Below are 20859 nucleotides of genomic sequence, written 5' to 3' on the forward strand. Positions count from 1 at the left end.
AGAAACAAACCTTAGGTTAGTTAGAGTCTTGTAATTATAAGTATAGTTACTTCATTTTAATTTTATCAGTGCTATACATCTTGCCTTGATTGAATTGTCTGAACAGGCAGTTTTACCATGTCGAAGTGAAAAAAAAAAAACACATGTGGGGTTGAGTCTCAGGAGATGGTTTGAACCAGTATGTGGTGAGATTATGGACCAGCAGCCCTCTTTCAGCCCTTCAGCTTCTGCAGAATTCAAACTTTCAACTAAAGGGTAAAAAAATTGCACCCTTACAGCTTTGAAGAAAATCTTTCAAACCTGAGCTGACAGAAGCTGTTTTACCATCTGTATGGATAGACACTAGCTCCCAGAAAGATGCAGCTGCCCCATTATTAACCAGTGAGGAACTAACTCTGAATCCTAATGACATCATAAATATCAACATTGGCTATTTTAGTATGTATCATTTTAACAGCGGTATCTAGCTTCTCTGGGATCATGGGCGAATTATGAGTAGAGAACAACACTCCTTTCCTCCTCCTCGTTCTATGAGCTCTTGCTTTTTACATAAATACCATTAAAATCCCAAGTGGCGGAGGGGGGGGCCCTTCGTAGCATTTATATGGTACTTTTAAATTTTGATGCATTTTAGAGATATTAACATGTGAACTAGGTATTTCTCAGAACACTCATGAGAGTTAAGCAAAGAACAAAAGGCTGCTTTAATCATATGGTCATTAACTGACCGGCTCTCTTTTTCTTTCTCCTTCAGAGAGACGCAAACGAAACACCGTGATTTACAAAAGCAATCTTAAAATCACAACTCCATTTAATGTTGATTTTTAAAAGACTTTAGGATTTAAAAAAAAATTAAAAAGAGTTGGACCGTTTTATTATTTGTATAGCTTTAAGAGACTGCTAATCAGCTCTTCCAGATTTCTTGATTGAATTTTATGGTTTCAAATTAGGTAAAAGAGTCTGACTATAAATTCACAGAAACAAATTTGGTTGCAAGGGTCTTGAGTGAAAGACAGAGATTCATTGTAATTGCAATTTGAACTGCAAGGAACCGAGGGGTAGCCATGTTAGTCTGTAGCCACAGAAGCAAGGAGGAGTCTGGTGGCATCTTAAAGGCTAACAGATTTATTTGGGCATAAGCTTTTGTGGGTAAAAACCCCATGCATCTGAAGAAGTGGTTTTTTTACCCACAAAAGCTTATTCCCAGATAAATCTGTTAGTCTTTAAGGTGTCACCAGAGTCGTCATTGTAATTGCAAGGAAGTCACTGTCTGTGTGAGAAATATAAAACAAACTAGAGGTGGCAGGAATATGCTTGGATGAAGAATACTCTGGTCCCCAAACCAACCAGATGTCTACAGAATCATATCAAAATGCAAATCGGGGAGCTCCCCTTTTGCTCCAATGCTTCGTACCAATCAGCTCCTGGTATAACTGGATTTGAGGCAAAATCTGTTTCTATAGGTCCAGCTCTGAATTGGTGAAGTAAAACTGCACAGCATGGAAACAACATGCCTGAAACTGATGTAAAAGCAAAGCATGTCACAAAAGAAGGCCAAGTAATAGATGGAAACAGGAGCATATGTATGTGAAAAAGAATTGGCAGCTGTTTGGAACATCCTCTTTAATAAAGTCAAGTGAATCTATGGATAGGGAGCAGCTCAAAGGTTCAGACTGGAGATTCTAGCAACAACAGACACGCTCTCTGCATGACAGCTGCATTGAGTCATCCCATCTGCTACAATGGCACAGTGCCTCCTTGCTTACAACTTCTTTAAGTCTACGGGAGCCAAGCAAACATATGTGAATAGATGAGAAGTGTATCTGTGTAGTACTGCGAGTGTCATTGTTTGCTAGAGGCTCCTCTTCTGGGACCACACGGTGTCCTCGTGCCTCTTGACACTTTACATCACCAAAAAGGGAGAGGTGAGCAATACCTTAGATGAAAGGAAGATGCTGAAGTCAAAGTGATGAGGCTTGAGGAGAGGCAAGTTGGTAGAGTTGTGGTAAAAGCCTTATTAAAAGCTGAAGGACCAGCTCCTCAGCTGGTGTCAGTGGGCACTACTCCTGTTCACACCAGCTGAAGACCAGGCCTGAAGTTTGCAGGGTGGCCTTCTGGCAGACAATATGCACACCTTTAAAAATGTCAGGAAGACAAAGTACACTTGACGGTGTTAGCATCTGTGTTATTATTTATAATAATAAATTAACACGTTTTTATCTGTCATCTTCCTCCGCTCCCTTTCGAAACATCATCAGTTCATCAGTGACTCATACTGCACTGAAGTATATAGACCAATGTTTTCAGATGTGGGTGCATAAAGTTAGGCATTTACGTCCATATTTATGGACCGGAATACATGACCTGAATTGGAGAGGTGCTGAACATCCACAGCCCCGCAACTGGCTTCAATAGCAGCGGGATCAAGCCCTGGACTGTTTGAAATGTGCTCTTTTCCATGCAGAAAAGTTAGAGGTCATTAGTGTTTCCTTTAAGTTTGCCTGCCTTTGTTAGGGAAGCAGATTTATGTTTTTCTTCTCATAGTGCCAGTGGGATAATAGCTAACTTTATCACATGGTATGTACCATGAAATATAATATGTATCGTACCTCCTCCCTGGGGGCCTAAATCTGAACCCAACATCAGAAACAGTAGCCAAAGGGATTTGCTTCAGGGTCAAACCTTGTCACAGGGTGAGGTATGGAATCCTCCGCCCTGACCTGCAGTCGCTGCCATGCAACAAGAACACAGCCACTTCTGAGGGATAGGAAGGAGTAAAGGGAATGGCCAGTCTTTCGGCCCAGGGAATCTTCTCTGTGAACTGGCCTGCTGGCAATACCTCCAGTGCTCAGTGCTTCACTTCTGTTGTTCCCCGTGGAGAATAGTGCTCCACCTATGAATGTGCTGGAGTGAGAGGAATCCTCCTGAACGTGTTTTCTGTGGCTTGGCCTAGCTGTGCAACCAGAAAGCTGTTTCCCTGCTGCTTTCGGTCCCAAGATATAAGCATAGGTAGGTTCCTGATTAGGGTCCTGAGATTAAATCAGTGATAAATGTGGACTCTATTTACCTTGTTTTATGAGTGTTTTTTCCTAACCCAAGAAATGGATCCCTATACTTAGATACTGTGCTGCTTAGTGTACTAGGCTAGCATCTGAGTGCATTTTAAAGGCCATATCGTTGAGTAAAATTTAGTCTAAAATGCAGCTTTGTAAGTATAAATTTATACAACAGAGACTTTTTTGTTTAGTTTATACACTGCCTACACTCCTACAATGGAGCTTAATCTGTTCTGAACATCTGAGAGTTCAGGTTTTCTAAATGCTGCTCTCATGCAGGTAATATAAAAAATAATAAAAGTGGTATGCTTTTTTATTTCCAGTGGAAATAGGTTTACTTTTTGCAATCCAAACTTTGGGGTATCATGCTTTATTGCATGAGAATGTGAAAGAAAAATTGACTAACCTATTTTCAGTTTTCAAGCTCAGAGAAATGCAAAAAGTGACAAGAAAATTATATTTTAATATAATTCTTGGTAATTATTAGTAACTTAGATAAAGATATTTGATTTACACATGTTTTATTTAGTTTCCTACTGTCTGATTACAATTAGGTCAGGAATCTACTGAAAACATATTAGTTCAGCTATTACATTGTCACATGACAACTTTCTGCATAAAATCTTTTGTATTTGAATTAAATATTTTGGTTAAATTAAATACACAGAGCGATTATAATGCTTTATATAAAAACAGATATACTGCAGTGTTTTGGTCTATAGATGTCACTATTGAGTCATATAATGGAACACTGACACAATCTTGTTCACTCATGCAGTGATTCCTTTCCAAACTGTTTGTAAGCAAATGGTTTTCCAGGTAACAAGAAATCTTCCTAATAGGCTGGCATCATGATATAATGCCAATGGCATTGTCAGTTTCGCATCTCGTTAGGCCACTCTGTGTGTTTTGTCCAGGTCTTTGAATGTTCAGAATGTAGGTCAGAGTGTCTGAATTGGGGAAGAAAAAAAAAAAAAAAACCCACCAACCACCTCATCTTGCAGATGCAGTAGTGACGCCGGAACACAGAAAATATGTGGTTTTGTGATACTTACAGTTGTCTAATAAGATCAGTGACAGCATCCACAACACTAAATTTGTTCCAGGTTATTAATTTTAAACAATGTTCATTAATGTTACTCATCGTTACAAAAATGAGTGTGCAAGGAAACTGGAAGTTCTAGGAACTGTTGGGTTCTATTTCTAACTGCCACTGACCTTCAGTGTGAGACTGAGCAGGAAACTTGGGGCCAACAGTATGATCTTGAATCGTGATTAATCAGTTTCTTAACCATATGCTGCCCCAGGTTAGCTAGCAGCATGGATGTCATACTGCTTTCCCACCTCACTCAGGCATTGGGTGAGTCAGTTACTGTTTGTAAAGCACGCACAGTCTTTTAGATGACAGATTATATAGAAATGTTAAGTATCATTATCATGCCTATTCTTAATTTAATGTCATGCGATTTTCTGTTCTAGTGATGAGATCAGTAAACTCTGGTGTATCTGAATTGGAAATATTTTCTAAGGGTCTAGACCAGGGGTGGGCAAACTTTTTGACCCGAAGGCCACATCTGGGAATAGAAATTGTATGGCGGGCCATGAATGTTCACAAAATTGGGGTTAGGATGCAGGAGGGGATGAGAGCTCTGGCTGGGGATGCGGGCGCTGGGGTGGGGCCAGAAATGAGGAGCTCAGGGTGCGGGGGGGGAGGGCTCTGGGGTGGGGCTGGAGATGAGGAGTTTGGGGTGTAGTAGGGTGCTCCGGGCTGGGACTGAGGGGTTTAGAGGTAAGGAGGGGGATCAGGGTTGGGGCCCTGGGAGGGGCTCTGGGGTGCAGGCTAAAGGCGGTGCTTACCTCAAGCGGCTCCCAGAAGCACTGGCCATGTTCCCGCTCCAGCTCCTACATGGAGCCACAGCCAGGCGGCTCGGCGCACTGCCGCGTCCACAGATGCCATCCCTGCAGCTCCCATTGGCCGCAGTTCCCGGCCAATGGGAGCTGCGGGGGCGGTGCTTGGGGCAGGGGCAGCATGCAGGGCGGAACCCCCTGCCTGCCCCTATGTGCAGGAACCAGAGTGGGGCCATGCCGCTGCTTTCGGGAACCATGTGGAGCGGCCACCAACCCTGCTCCCCACCTGGAGTGCCGTAGCAGGGCAAGCCCCAGGCCCTGCTCCCCAGCTGGAGCTCAAGGGCCAGATTAAAAACGCTGGTAGGCCAGATCCAGCCCGCAGGCTGTAGTTTGCATACCCCTGATCTAGACGCATTTATTTATTCTGCACGGAAGCCCTAATATAAGTGTGGGCGGCTTCTCTTCATGTGCAAGATCGTTGAGTAAGAAGTGCTGCAATGATGTAAAATCTTTTTTTAAAGGCTTTCTCAAAGGACAGTTGCTGATATCGGAAAGTGAAGGATAAGTTACTGACTGTAACTGCTTCTTTGGTGGTGTCCTCTGTTGGGATTGAACCCAGGACTCTTGATGTAAAAACATTTGGCTGTACTCCTGGAACAAAAAGATCAACTCTATTAGGGCACAGGCATTTGCAGATGTATAAGCTTCTTATGAGGTCTGGCCACCAGCTGGGGACAAACTTTCACATTGCTATTAATGTGGGTCACACTTGCATGCCAGAATTCCTATGTGACACCCAACCCCAAGTGACTCTGTTTCAATTTACCGGACAGCTACTAAAGTAACCCGATTGTAGCATGTGTTGACAGTTGTATTTATAGGCTCCTGTTGTTACTTTTGTTTTTATTTTCCCAGGTTATCAGTGTAGTTGCCTCTCTCAATTCACAGGAAGAAATTGTGAATCGGAGATCACAGTGTGCTTTCCAAATCCGTGTCGGAACGGAGGGTCATGTGACCCGATAGGCAATGCCTTCATCTGCAATTGCAAAAATGGATTGACAGGAGTAACGTAAGTGAACTACCAGTGGGGTTTCAGAGTAGCAGCCGTGTTAGTCTGTATTCGCAAAAAGAAAAGGAGTACTTGTGGTACCTTAGAGACTAACCAATTTATTTGAGCATAAGCTTTCGTGAGCTACAGCTCACTTCATCAGATGCATTCCAGTGGGGAATTGTCATCTTTGAATCATTTTAATACGAGGTCTTTTTTGCATAGGGCGTCTTGTACCCTAAAGCCTCTAGTTACCTAACAAAGTATAGCCAAATCACATGGCTTACCAAGAGGCCATATTAACATGATCCAAGAAATTCATGAGGCCAAAGTTTTCCAAAGTGGGTATTTAAAATTGGTTTCTGAAGTTGTTGTTTAGCTCTGGGAGTTCAGTGGAAATTGGGCACCTAACTCCCATAGGCTCCTTTGAAAGTCCCATTAAGGCATTGGAAGCTGCTGGGTGCTCATCAGTTTTGAAAATTAGCTCACTTATTTGGGCACCTAAGTCTTGACTTGGGAGCCTAACTCAATGCATCCATTTTTTAAAATCTTGTTCTCCAGCAAATATCTATTGCAGAAACAGAAAAATCCCCTAACCTGCTCCTCAACTTGCTTCTTCCCATGTCATCTATCCGCTCTCCTGTTATAATTCCTTCAGCTTCATTGCTTACCAATTCCCCTCGATATTTCAGATTCTAGTTCTCATTTCTTCTGCTTTCTCTTACATTTGTTAATTCTATCTCCAGTCCTAAATAACTTTTTATACTCCCCATCACCCAGTCCTTTCCCATATTAGTACAATTTTGATATCTCTTTTTCCCTCTATTCGTTCTCTTTCATTTCCATTCCCTTTCTCTTCCCAAACCATCTAAAATCCTATAGAATTTAATAGCCAATGCTAACCTTTTGTTAGGTTGTTTGAACTGTTCTGTGGAATTGTACAGCAGGGATATCAATTTGTATTGAATCTCGTGGGATGGTCCAAAACACCTACAGAAAAGTTAGCATTTTTATTACAGTCTCTGAGCCTGATTCATCACTGTATTGGTCCAGTTTTATACCGGTTTCACTCCACTGAAATCAATGGAGTTGCACCAGCATAAAACCTGGGAGTAATGCAATGGTGAATCAGTCCTAGGAGCCTTTTCCTGATGAGTAGGATTAATCAGTTCTTTTCTCCAGTATGTTTTCTTGTCATTGACTTAAAAAGCAGCAGAACTTGTTTCCCTCTTTAGACGATTTTAAATGTTGTAATGTGGCTGGATAATAATATGTTCATTTGCCAGATACTGGCAGAGTACATAACACAATTGCTGCCTAGACAGCCTAAATAAATTATTGTAAGTGGTGTTGATTGCTAAGGTTTCTCCTCCGAGATCTGTATCCATGTCTTGTTCTCTTAAGGTGCGAAGATGATGTCAACGAATGTGAAAGAGAGGAATGTGAAAATGGCGGCTCCTGCATCAATGTATTTGGCTCGTTTCTGTGTAACTGCACTCCTGGATATGTGGGCCAGTATTGTGGCCTCAGGCCTGTGGTGGTACCCAACATACAAGCCGGACATTCCTACGTCGGCAAAGAAGAGCTAATAGGAATAGCAGTCGTCCTTTTTGTCATCTTTGTGTTGATCATCCTGTTTATAGTTTTCCGCAAGAAAGTGTTCAGGAAAAATTACTCACGCAACAATATCACCCTGGTCCAGGACCCGGCTACTGCTGCTCTGCTCAACAAGAGCAACGGGATCCAGTTCAAGAACCTAAGGAACACTGGGGACAGTCGCAATATCTACCAAGAGGTAGGGCCACCACAAGTCCCTGTGAGGCCCATGGCCTACACCCCTTGCTTCCAGAGTGACTCGCGGAACAATTTAGACAAGATAGTGGATGGACTTGGAGTTGAGCATCAGGAGATGACAACGTTTCATCCAGAGTCTCCTCGGATATTGACAGCAAGGCGGGGTGTGGTGGTGTGCAGCGTGGCTCCCAACCTGCCAGCCATGTCTCCCTGTCGATCTGACTGTGACTCCATCAGGAAGAGTACCTGGGACGGCGGTACTGAAAGTGAGTCGCGTCATTAGATGCCGGGTGTTACTTTCCCTTTCTGACACATGTTATAACAGCTCTTGTCAGAGTACAGCAGTTTTAGGAGCTCAAGGGTGGCAGGGTGAACCAGGATGTGCTGTCTGGTTAACGCTAGGTGAGTTTGACAGGGAACACTTAATGAACCGTATTGAAAGCAGCCCAGACTAATGTACACAGAGAAAGTGCTGGTTTAGTACTGAAAGGATGTAATTAGGATGAGGCTAGGTAGAGAAGTGCCCTATTTAGGTCATCAAAATATGGCGGCCAACCTACTTTTTATATTGGTTCAGGACGTTTGAGGAAGACTGCTCTGAGGACTCCTGCCGCATGATGCAGTGCAAGTGTCTTTCTGTTGAAAAGGAAAATTTTGGCCTAAGTTTCCTGACTCTGAGCTCTCTTAGCTTGAGCAATCAGTCGTGCAAGGGGTATTTAGAACTAGACCGGATAAGGCACTTAAAATTTACGCAGGAAATGAATTAATAAGTACTTTTTATTTATGCTGCTCATCGGACGAGTGTAGGCTGCTCTTATAACCACATTTTCAATCTATTTCTCATCTGTGCTAAATATTAAAACCTTGTACCGTCTGTTATCTTCATATTTAAACCATTTGTGCTCCCAGTGCTTCTCTTCCCTTTTCACTGATAGCAAAGCACATCTTCAATTTCTGTACGGTCTATCCACACATGAGACATGATACAAGTTATTGCATCAGCAAATAGCAGTTTCCAAGGGCCATATATGATGCTGTATGTCCCCCTGCCTTTATCGCAAATCAGTGCTTGATAAAACGCCTTGTATTAGGGCATGGGTCCTCAAAGTTTTCTTTTTTGCTCATCTTTTTTTTTTTCTTCTTAATAACCTCATCCCTCTTTTATTCTGTTGCATCTTGAAACCACTGTTTTGTAGATTAAACTTAAAACTTCCAAATGAAGGAGCCCATACTACAATCTTTATCTTAATATGGGAAGTCCCATCGTTCTGGAAATTATTAATTGAGAACAAAGGGACAAGTGCAGAACTAGCGTAACCTTTTAATTTCAATTGGGTGGTGTAAATGAGGTCAGAATTTTGACCAAATATATTTCTAGCATTGTGAAGTACAAGGATAACCTTTATTTACTGAGGATATAATTCTTAAGCTTTCTGGCAGTGTTTTAATTTTTGACTTGCCACTTACATTGCAGACAACAGCATTTGCAGATATAGGTATGTTTTTCTTACCTATAAACATGCTTTCGTTGATCTAAAGAAGAATACAGACCTAAATATCCTTATTACAGAATGTAATTATGCCACTTTGATAGTTGTTTGATTGGAAATATATATATCTGTCTGTGTTTAATTACGTGTCTTATATGGTGTGTTTGTATCTTTACGTGAAGGAGAGAGGATATATACCATAGATGGCAGTTAAATTAAGTACCTTTCTGAACTGTTCAGGAGTTAGGAGAAATTGTCAGGTGCTTGAAGGGGAAAGGCACTGGAAGTGCAAAGTATAATCACTGCGACTATTCACCAATGGCAGAGCAAGTAGAGCCTAATTCAAAGGCCACTGAAGTCAATGGAAAGACTCCCATTAACTTCAATGGGCTCTGGAGTAGGCTCTGTGTGAGATTCTGCCCCAGGACAGTGAACAGTAAAGATCAATGTAATTATGATCTATTGTATAAGATATTTATAGCACCCTTTTGATTCATAATTTTAATTAGTTCTGATCCCACACAGCATTCAAATGAGAAAATTTAAAACAGCTGCTGCTTCATTGCTTCGGCTGTCGTCAGCCATTTCAAAACTTGTCAAGTGTTTCAAAAACATAATTCACATCTCTTGATTGGCTGTCCACTTGACCAATAGATGAGGTCATTTCCTGCTGTTGAAGTAAATAATTTTATTCCAACAAAAGCAAGAGGGAACTACTCGTTTGCAACATTTAACTCACTCTGCAGTGGTATATTTAGACATGTGCATACCTGTACAGTACCATTTTGCTTTGTTTTTTGCTATCGATGAAGGTAAAGAGGTTGATGACGCTGAAGAGGTGACCTGTTTTGCAGGAAGTAATAAAGGCAGCAACTCTGAAGTTCAGTCCCTCAGCTCTTTCCAGTCAGACTCGGGTGACGATAACGGTAAGAAGTGATTACAGCATTATTGTATCGGGGATGAGTTATCAGCAGAGGTTGCCACATCTTGTAAACCCATCCACAGCCGTTGTAGAGAGAGGGCTGGAATCTGGTAGAAAATCTAGTGCAGTCTGAGCACAGGCTTTCGAGCACAGAGCTCCTGGGTTCTAAACCTCTCTGTGATTTTTTTTTCAATTAAAGGAAAGATCATTGAAACCTTGGTGTCCTGAGCTGTCATATGGGAGACCCAGCTTTACAACTCGCCCAAAGGTCCAGAACGCAAGGAATATAATGGACCTGGATATAGAATTTCTATCACTCAAAAGCAACAGCGTCTTTCAGCCTTGGAGCAATATCTTTTTCATGTCTCAAGAGTCAGTTCAAAGGGAAATCCTGTAAGGTTTGCAAAGTCTCATTTAGGATTCCCAACAAAAAACTCCACTACTTTTCAGTGAACAGTTACTGATGACTGTCACGCTAGTAATCACAGCTGGATGAATGATCAATACCATTACATCCCAACTCAGAGAAAGTTGGTTGCCTGCTCTCATGTCTTAGATTGTTACCTTGGTGGTTGACAGAAGGTTATACAAGGGGTGAATATATGCGGCCTAAAATTAAGCAGCCGATCAAACCTCTATTCCTAAGGACTGCGTATGTTGAGCAATGGTCTGAAATAAAGCTAGATGCTCCTGCCATGAAAGTGGGTGCCTAATTCAGATGCATCAAGAAGATTATCAGAAAGAAATTGTTCTTAGAATCCTCAACAATCAATTAATGAATCCTCTGGAGATCTACTTCCCCAGTCGTTGTGTACAGCTCTTCCTTAAGTACTCTTAAATATTAGAAAAAGTACTTAACGTGAAGTGCATTCACAGCTCCTTTTGGTTAATCTGTGGCCTTTTACCCACAAGCAGCACAGCAATTGTTTTTGTTGCACTCACAAGTGCGTTTCCTGGGGGGGGAATTGTCTCGTCATCAGATCACACAGATTCTTCTTCGAGTGACGGTCCTTATTATATTCCACAAGAGCACCATACTCCCAGAGCTACAGAATTTGAAAGCAGTGCCTGCTGATCTGTGCATACGCCCTGGCTCACCTTGCACTTCCAGACCAGGGGATTAAGGGTGGGGCAGACTGACCACCTCCACAGTCTTTTATCACTGCCACATGGTCCAGGTGGGAAACTTTAGAGTCCGCAGCTTCAGCTTCCTTCTACAAAATATGAATCATCTAGTCCATAAATAGTTTAAAAGTTCTAATAGGTTTTAATCATTTTAATCTTTTTTAAAACTTTTAAAACTATTAGCACCCCACTTCCATCCCATTTGGGTACTGGACTATGCCCAGGACTCCAGGCTTCAAACTCTGTGCTTCTGCTCGCCATCCTTCCCAGTCAGTGATGACCACCAGCGCTGCCTTGGGGAAACTCACATTGCAGCAAGGTGCACTATCTGCTGATTGTTCCCCAGCCATACCTGAGAAGGGCGGGAACTTCATCTCCGCAAATCCTCATGGAGGCCATGAGGCCCCAGTTGGACCCAGGCCCGGGAACACGCTCACACACACCCCATACATTGGCCTGATTCAGCAAAGCGTGCGCCTACTGCTGTGAAGTCTGACTCTGGTGTGAGAGAATCTGCCTGCACGGACCCTACAGTGAGGTCTTATCAGGAAGCTAGGAAGCACTCTTATAAGCATGAGACTAAGTCTTCCTCTAAGTCCACTTGAAAGAAGTTGGACTCAGCTGTAAGCAAGCCCACTAGCTTGGCCTATGAGGAATTAGTACATCCTAAGTCCCAGAGGCACAACAAGAAAGTCCGAAACATTGGGCTCCATTGGTAGTGGACCATGGTCCATTGGCGCTGTCATCCCCGGCTCCTCCCAAACCCCGGGATCCGTCTGCACCGATGAAGTCTGATCACCGCCAACTTCAGATACCACCCTGCTTGCCAGCTCCGATGGCCCAGACAAACAGAATCCGTCTCACACCAGGAAGATCTGAATCTGTTGCTGCTCCACAGGACATTTTTGCTCTCAAATGTTCTCCTCTTGGGCAAAGCAAAGAGGCGTTCTCCCAGAGAGTACAGATATTCCTCTCATCTTGGACTGTATCCTGTCTTTGTCCATCAGCTCCTTTCAAATACACTTGGTGGTGATGAGTGCATACAATCCACCTTCTCAGGGCTACTCGGTCTCCGCACAGCTGTGGACCAATACATTCTGGAAAGGCTAAATCAGAACCTTCCCACCTACTCAAAAGCCTGCCCCCCAGTGGGACCTGAACTGTGTTCTCTCAGTACACACGAGGCCGCACCTTTGAGCCTTTAGCTATTTGCTCCATGTCCCTCCATTCTAGGAAGGTCGCTTTCCTTGTAGACATCATCTCAGCGAGAAGGGTTGGTGAACTTGGAGTGATGATGGCCCATCCTCCATACACTGTATTCCATAAGGATATTATACCTACACCCCAAATTCACCCCTAAAGTAGTTTTGGTATTTCACCTTAACCAATCCATTCTCTTACCTGTGTTCTTCCCAAAACCGCACACTTCCACAGAGGAACAAAGACTCCACTCCCTCGATGTTCAGCGGGCTTTGGCTTTTTACAAAACCAACCAGGATATCCCGCGACTATGCATCACTACAGCAGAAAAAGTTAATGGACACACCATCTCCTCTCAGAGAATCTCCAGTGGATCTCTGGCTGCATTCTACTTTATCCGCTTTTGAATCCCCAGCCTCCGTGGGGTAAGAGCTCCTTCTATCAGACACAAGCAACAACTCTGGCATCTCCTCAGGAGGTACTCTTCCGGGACATCTGTAAAGCAGCCCCATGGGACTCCAATCACACATTTGCAAGACATTATGTCCGGGTGCAGGACTCTTCTGTTGATGCCTCCTTTGGGACAGGATTACTCTGCTCAGCCCTACAATCTACATCCTCACACCCTCCTACTTAGGTACTGCTTGTCAGTCACCCACAATGGAATACCATAGGGATACCATCACTTGAAGAAGAAGAAGAGGTTACTTACCTGTAACTGGAGGGTCTTCAAGATGTGTGGTCCCTATCTGTATTCTACTACCCACCCTCCTTCTCCTCTGCTTCAGATCTTATCTGATTTGTCGTAGTAAAGCAACCAGAGAAGTGGTCAGTCCAGCCTGCCCTTTATGAGGTGAGGCATGAGGTGTGAGGCAGGGGGCATGCGTGGACCAACAGACACTGTTTTCAATGTTCCAGCTCTGGGCTCATGGTGCACATGCATAACCCACAGAGGAATACAGATAGGGACCATGCATCTCAAAGGACCTCCAGTTACAGGTGAGTAATTCCTCTCATTCACTTGACTCAATCTTTTCATCCATACCTTAAAAATAGAAATTTCAGACATTTTGACCTTTTCTGTGGCACTCATACCCATAGAGTCTGAGCACCTCCCACACAGGAATGAATCTATCCACTCTGCTCCCTTGTAAAATGTTATTCTCCCCATTTTTCAGAGGAGGAAACTGAGGGACAGGGAGATGAAGCATCGCACAAAAAGCCTGGCATAGCCTGGAACAAATCTGTGAATCTATGATCTCCTGAGTCTCAGTGCCGCCCTTTAACAAGAATCACCCTTCCTCCTTCCATTGTAAGATGTTCAGAGTTTTCAAACCTAAAGTATAAACACAATAAAAAGCTTAGAATATGTGTTCCTGTTGATAAAAAGTAAACAGTCCCAATCATACCTTGTACCAGTGTTCAGTTGAAATTCTCCTCTTGGATCCATACCCCGCGTGGAAGGAGTGCAGAGTGTATAATTGATGCCTGCCCCATGGAATGAAGGAGAGAATTTTACTCTTTCTTTCACAGACAGGGTAGCAATTTGGCTATCTTTTTAATTCATAGGCTACAAAAAATGCTGACTATAGCTGGATGGTAGCTGTCAAACAAATGACTGTTTTCCTTTTCCTTTATGTCTGAATAAACTGAACACATTCAAATGTTCTTGTCTAATTGATTATTTTTTCTCCCCTTTCAAAAGAATTAAAAGAAAAAAATGCACATTTTTATTTAAAACAAAAAGAGCAAAGACTCAGTTTCCTTGCAGTTAAGCTTCCATGCAGTTCAAGACCAAATTTCAAAACTGGCTGTGTAATCTTGCATTATTTGTTGCACTTCTGTTGCATTTGCAAAACATGGATTTGCACGTATATGCAATTACCTTGTAGGCCAACCAAATTCAAATTAGTGTGAATGCAGGCTTTTCAGGTACCTGATCCTGTAAGTCAGTGGCAAAACTAGGGTTGCAAACGCTCCAGGATTGCCCTGGAGTCTCCAAGAATTAAATATTAATCTTTAAAGATTATGGCATCTGATGAAACGTCCAGGAATACTTCCAACCAAAGTTGGCAACCCTAGGCAAAACTCCTCCGGGGAGCTGGATTGGACCCTTTGTGTCCACACACATTTTGTGGAAGCAGTATTTAAAATGTGTCCCTTAAAGATAAGAATTCTAGTTCAGTGTCTACTGTAATCAAGGTTCAGAGAGGATAGGAAGGCCTTTTAGGTCATTGGCGTCATCCCACAGAAGTCAGTGCAGAATAGCATATCCTGTTTTTTCTGATTTTTTTCAACATAGGACCCCCAAATAGGAGGCAGACATACATGGACACACACACACAGCGGGTAAGGAAGCACTCTCCTTTTAAAGCAGTTAAGTGTTTCTCCAGGAGCAGGACTGGAAACAAAGCTGGAACAAGAGCAGGGCAGGTGCTCTCCCCGTCACCACTATCCAGCAGGGGAGTGTTCCAAGTCATTCTGTGACGTTGGGCAGACTGAGCTACTGTTTCTCCTGTGAGGCTTATATAGGTGCCCTGAGAGTCACCAGAGCAGCTCCTGGCTTGTGCATTGACTGGAGCCTAGTAAGGAATGACCAGTCACTGCAAGTGGTTTAATCAGGCTCTAGTTCAGGGATGACTCACCACCTCACATTCCCACACCGGCGTTCCATTCTAAAGCTAGTGAATGAATCCGTCTTGCAAAGGTCACAATGTTTGCCCCCGAAACTGGATAGCTGCTCACCAGCCACGTCCGCAAGGAGACACGAAGGCGGAGTCATTATTATATTTCTTCCCATCAAGATTGTGCATGACCCTGCCTGCAACACTGACTGTCCTCTTCTGAGACTGGGCAACGAGTTGTGTCATGTTGCGAAAATTATTAGCAAAACTGGGTAGGGTTGTCATCTTCCACTGACTCGGGAAGCCTGTTCCATATATGGAAGCAACAGAGCTCGTCTTACTGGAGCTGGGAATAGTTCCTGTAAAAGTGCCGTTACAAGCAAAAGGCATTTCTTCTTTCTCCTAAGAGAAACATCAGACTGTTCATTCAGTTTGTGTCAATACATGGGTAGGCAGCATACGTTCCCCCGAGTGTTGTTGGTTTGGGGCTTTCTCTGTGGATTTCCATAGCTTTGATGGGTTCAGCTCATAACTCTAACATTTCTTTTGAATGCTTTTTATTGTGAACATTTACTGTGACTGGTTTTTGTTAAGGTGACTCTAAGTCATTTTGAATGTGTTTAAATTGCTTGTCTCAGTTTGTTGTGCTCAGAGTAATTAGCATTAATTTTCGTAATCAAAAAAGGCAAACGATGTCTTAAAATTCCTTATTCACCGTAATGGGAAAAGAATGCCTGCTCTCAGCACAAAGGTTTTGAGAGTGCACTTTGAATGCAAGTTACTGTTTCCTGTAAGAAGGAATTTTGAATGGATGGGCTGAAGCAAACTTAAAAGGACACTGTCAGGTTACTTGTTATATTGGGGGTCTAGGGTGGGTGAGTTGGTTCAGGGATCAGAGAGACCATTCACTGAGACCCCTAGTTTTCTCCATAAAAGCTGACCCTGTTCATGGATGCTGCCCCTTTCATATTGAATCAGCCAGAGGGATTTCCCTCCAGAACAGCATGAGGAGACTGAGTACACAGCCCCTGCAAGTAGTTCCAGTCCCTGCTGTCTCTTCCAACTGGTCTGAGAACCCAAACTCTGATCCCGTGGGGAAGGGTAACTCCTTAACATAAGCGCGGCCATACTGGGTCAGTCCAAAGTTCCATCTCACCCACTGTCCTGTCTTCCAACAGTGGCCAATGCCAGGTGCCCCAGAGGGAATGAACAGAACAGGTAATCATCAAGTGATCCATCCCCTATCGCCCATTCCCAGCTTCTGGCAAACAGAGGCTAGGGACACCATCCCTGCCCATCCAGGCTAATAGCCACTGATGGACCTATCCTCCATGAATTTATCTAGTTCTTTTTGAACCCTGTTATAGTCTTTGCCTTCACAACGTCCTCTGGCAAGGAGTTTCACAGGTTGACTATGCGTTGTGTGAAGAAATACTTCCTTTTGTTTGTTTTAAACCTGCTGCCTATTAATTTCATTTGGTGACCCCTAGTTCTCGTGTTATGAGAAGGAGTAAATAACACTTTTTTATTTACTTTTTCCACACCAGTCATGATTTTATAGACCTCTATCACATCCCCCCTTAGTTGTCTCTTTTCTAAGCTGAAAAGTCCCAGTCTTATTAATCTCTCCTCAGATGGAATCCATTCCATACCCCTAATCGTTTTTGTTGCCCTTTTCTGAACCTTTTCCAATTCCAATATATCGTTTTTTGAGATGGTGCGGCCAAAATATGCACGCAGAAGTCAAGTTGTGGGCATACCAGGGATTTAAATAGAGGCAGTATGATATTTTCTGTCTTATTATCTATCACTTTCGTAACGATTCCCAACATTCTGTTCACTTTTTGCACTGCCATTACCATGCGAAGCTGACCCTGGTTTTTAATGTTTTGTTTTCAACTCTTTCTTGTCTCACAGATGCTTCACACTAGCATCACATTCCCTTCTGGTTTTGCCTTTTTTTTTTTTTAATTTGCCAAGCATTTGCATTAGCAGAGGGATGGGCAAGATTTTTTTTGTCTCTCCAAATTATGCGTGCCAAATCTTGAGCTAGTCAGCACTGCTAGGCTAAGCAGTGACTCTGTATCTTGTGCTGGTGGAATCCTGCTGGCCCGGCGGTGGGGGGCACTTCACTGCGTCTCTGGAAAGGCACTCTCACTTAGTGCTCCCTTCACCCTCTTTCCCCAGTCATGCGGCAGCTAACCATATAATGGAGGATTTTTTATCCCTCTCTATTACTTATGGTGCATTAACAGATCTGGGACTCCCTTATTTATATGATTATAATCAGTATCACTGATGGCATCTATAAGGTCAACACAGCTCAAGGATATGGTTTATTTGGTTAACCAGGCCTCTCTCTGCTAAATGACTGTCAATAAGGGATGGGCTTAAATACCATGAGAAGAGAGGCTATTTCTGGATCAAAAAAGGGACCCCTTCCCAGGAGCATTAAGTTGGATCATGGTAATTAGAGATGGGAAAAACTATTCCTTCATGAAGGGCCAGCACCAATTTAATGCAAGTCTTTCCACTGACTCCAGTGGGCCTGGGACCATGCCTCAATTGAAAGGGGCATAGCCTCTCATCAGGAGAAGAATGGGATATTAATGAGAATAATGTTGCACATTCAGAAGCCTCCTATGAAAGCTTATTTGCAAAAAATGTCAAGTCCTGGTTTGCCAATCTGTGAGATCGGGAGAAGGTTTAGATAAGCATCTGAACTTGGGGCAGCTCATCCAATAACCAGGACCTTTTGGAGTCCAATCATTGCTACTGTCAAGGTGTCTATGCCATACAATGCAGTTTGGTCCTGTATTTAACTGTGATTGGTCTAAATTAATTACTGGCAAAACACGTTTCGAACCCACAGGACATTCAACATAGCATTTTATTTAACATGGGTCGGAATTTGGACTGAAACCATTTGACAGTGTCCTAATTATAGCAGCACTGCTTAATGTCATTGAGGTACTATACTGCAGGGTACGCACAGTAAATAAGTAAAATATCTTTATTATGAAATAGATTAAGTTGAAGACTTAACTCCATTTCAGATCTGTGTGATTGCCTCAGAGATAATGATTCCTTGAAATGCACCACACTGTCTCTAGTGGCCTTTGAGCAAGAATTAATTAGAGATTAGTATCTGGTAAAACCAGATACTACTTTGGTTAATTGAATCAGCTGGACAGTCCTGTTTGAATTTAGGAGTTGATATTCATCATTGCATGTGCCTTTTTGGAAGTAATGCTTTGGAATTTATCATCATGTGCTTTTCCATTTGAAAAATATACAGGATTATCTGAAATGAAATGTTGGAAACCACTGCATAATTCATGAATTGTTTGACAGCCTTTTTCATGCCAGTTCTGTTTGAGAAATTTTAATGTGGGAACATATTGTGTGTGTTTTTAAATACTAACCTAAAGCTGTCCTTCCCCTCCCTTTATTTTCCACTCTCCCTTTTCCACAAGCTTCCATAGTGACTGTCATACAGCTTGTCAACAATGTAGTTGACACTATAGAAAATGAAGGTATTTAATTTTTTTCTTTATTATTCTGCAAACATTGCCTCCTGTATTCTTTGTTGAAACACTACAGCAGAATCTCACTAATCTACACTGACTGGCAAACCCACTACAGATGACAGCTTTACAAATTAGCAAGGTTACAAACAAACAAACAGCAGAATAAGATCTAGGACGATGCATCACAAAATCTACTTTGGTAATTGTGGGTGCCATCCAGGGTACAAAAAGGCACACAGGGCTTGATCCTGTGCCATTCAAGTCAATGGGAGTTATTCTGTTGACTTGATTTGGAGCAGGATTAAGCTCATGACGTAGCCAAACTGCTGTGGCTGTCGTAAGGTGGATGCTGGGGGACCATGCTTGGGGACTGTTTAACCCCTGACCACAGGGGAGCTACGTTCTGCAGCTCTTTATGCCACAGGACCATATGGAGAGGAGGTGGGGGCTGAAGGTAGGTGTGGGCAAAGCCAAATGGTCCCAAATGCCACAATGCCAACACACAAGTTGTGCAGAAAGCTCTGGATGCTATTACAGAAACATGTCCTGGTTCTCAGTTAGAGTGAGGGTTCCATAGCCCCCCATTGGAGGCAGTGTTGCCTAGTGAATAAAGCACTGGACTGGGACTCAGGACAACTGGGTTCTGTTCCCACCTGGAACACTTAGCTTGCTGGGCAAGTCTCTTCACCTCACTGTGCCTCAGTTTCCCCACCCGTGAAGTGGGGATAATTATACTCTCCTTCTTTGTAAAACACTTTGAGATCTACTGGTGAGAAGTGCTATATAAGAGCTCGGTTTTATTATTTATTTGCTAAGCCCATCGAGTCTGGCTTGCTCAGGATTTCACCCTTATTTAGCAAGTATAGTTTAGTCCAGCCTTACAGAGTGCTGCTAGCCCAGGCTGAGTAATGTTTAAGGATGGGCAAATAAAATACTGATGTCATCATTATAATCACAATAAATGGTGAGCTAGTTGATTTTGTGCCCAGGCTAGTATATTTTCGTGGCAGGTTTCAAAGGTTCATTTAGCCGGAATTGTTTATTGGTACAGTACTTGAAAGTACTTGCTTATTTCCTGAGATCTAAGGATATACCCTTAGCAGTTGTCTAACATATACAATGTTACAAAACTAATACAATGAGGTAATCAATGTTAACTAATAAAATAGACTCCACCCCAAATTAAGAAAATAAGAAACAACACCAATACCTCAGTGTCTCAAGACAAAAACTTGAAAAACAAATTGGCTGCACACCATGCCTTAAGGTCAGTGGACTCAAGAAAACATAGAAATAAATTTCAGAAACCTCCACTGAAAATGTTGTGCCCACCTGCAAACTCCTGATTTGAGAAGTAGGTAGAGTTGGGTAAAAGCAATGGATTCTTAGGATGTGTCTACGCTGTGACGGTGTCGACAAAATGTTTGTCTTTCACGGGTACATAAAAAAGCCCCCCCGTGAAAGGCAAAAGTTTTGCTGACTCAAGTGGCAGTGTGAACGCGGCTTTGTTGGCAGGAGCACGACAAAGCTAGCGCTGCTCGCGGGGCTGGAAGTATTTTGTTGGCAAAAGTGCCGACAAAGTACCGACAAAGAGTGTTTACACGTGCTGACTTTTAGCGATAAGGCTGTGTCGACATAGCCTTGTCGCTAAAAGCTGCATGGCGTAGACAAGCCCATAGTCACATGAAACCTCACAACATCATCTGCTGTCAAATCCCTGCTGGGAAGTCAGGGGCAGGGATCAGAAGGCACTATTTCATGTGGGAATTGTGGTTGGTGCAGGTCAGCAAATTAGTGAGGTTCTACTGGGTAGTGAAAAGATGCAGCTGCTAAGGTACCTGATGCACCTTGGGTACAGTATAATTGCACTGACGGAAGACAGCTCGGAGGAGAGCACAATACTGGTTACCAACAAAGAGTGTTGTCAGTGTAATCCAGAAGTCCCCAAATTGTGTGGCGCACCCCCCAAGGGGGGCACAGAGGAACATTCGGGGGGTGAGGCTGGGGCCCGGGCCAGCCCCCACGGGGGGGTGGGGAAGGAGTGCCACCCAGTTCTGCTCCTGGCCCCAGCGCTGGCCCCGGCTGCCAGCCCTCGCCCCTGGCTGAGGCTCCGTTTCCGGCTCCGCCCCCTGCTGTGGCACCAGCCTTGGCCTCCTTACCCCTGTACCTCTGTCCCTGTCCCCGTCCCCCCCCTCCCAGAGCTGCAGCTCAGGGTGGGAGGC

The 20859-nt window shown here is 43.3% G+C and overlaps 1 protein-coding gene across 5 annotated transcripts in view; it reads left to right on the forward strand.

Annotated features, from left to right (window-relative positions):
* Positions 1-20859, forward strand: part of FAT3 (FAT atypical cadherin 3) — a 559302-nt gene that overhangs the window by 530462 nt on the left and 7981 nt on the right. For 4 of the 5 annotated variants that reach the window (XM_073336876.2, XM_073336917.2, XM_073336944.2 and 1 more), the window contains 4 exons: positions 5820-5973; positions 7357-8012; positions 10049-10162; positions 18584-18643. In XM_073336876.2, coding sequence (XP_073192977.2) covers positions 5820-5973; positions 7357-8012; positions 10049-10162; positions 18584-18643 — 984 coding nt within the window. The remainder of the gene's footprint in view (positions 1-5819; positions 5974-7356; positions 8013-10048; positions 10163-18583; positions 18644-20859) is intronic. The other variant, XM_073336926.2, reaches the window with a different exon arrangement.

Source organism: Lepidochelys kempii, chromosome 1, assembly GCF_965140285.1.
Source record: "Lepidochelys kempii isolate rLepKem1 chromosome 1, rLepKem1.hap1, whole genome shotgun sequence".
NCBI classification, from domain to species: domain Eukaryota; kingdom Metazoa; phylum Chordata; order Testudines; family Cheloniidae; genus Lepidochelys; species Lepidochelys kempii.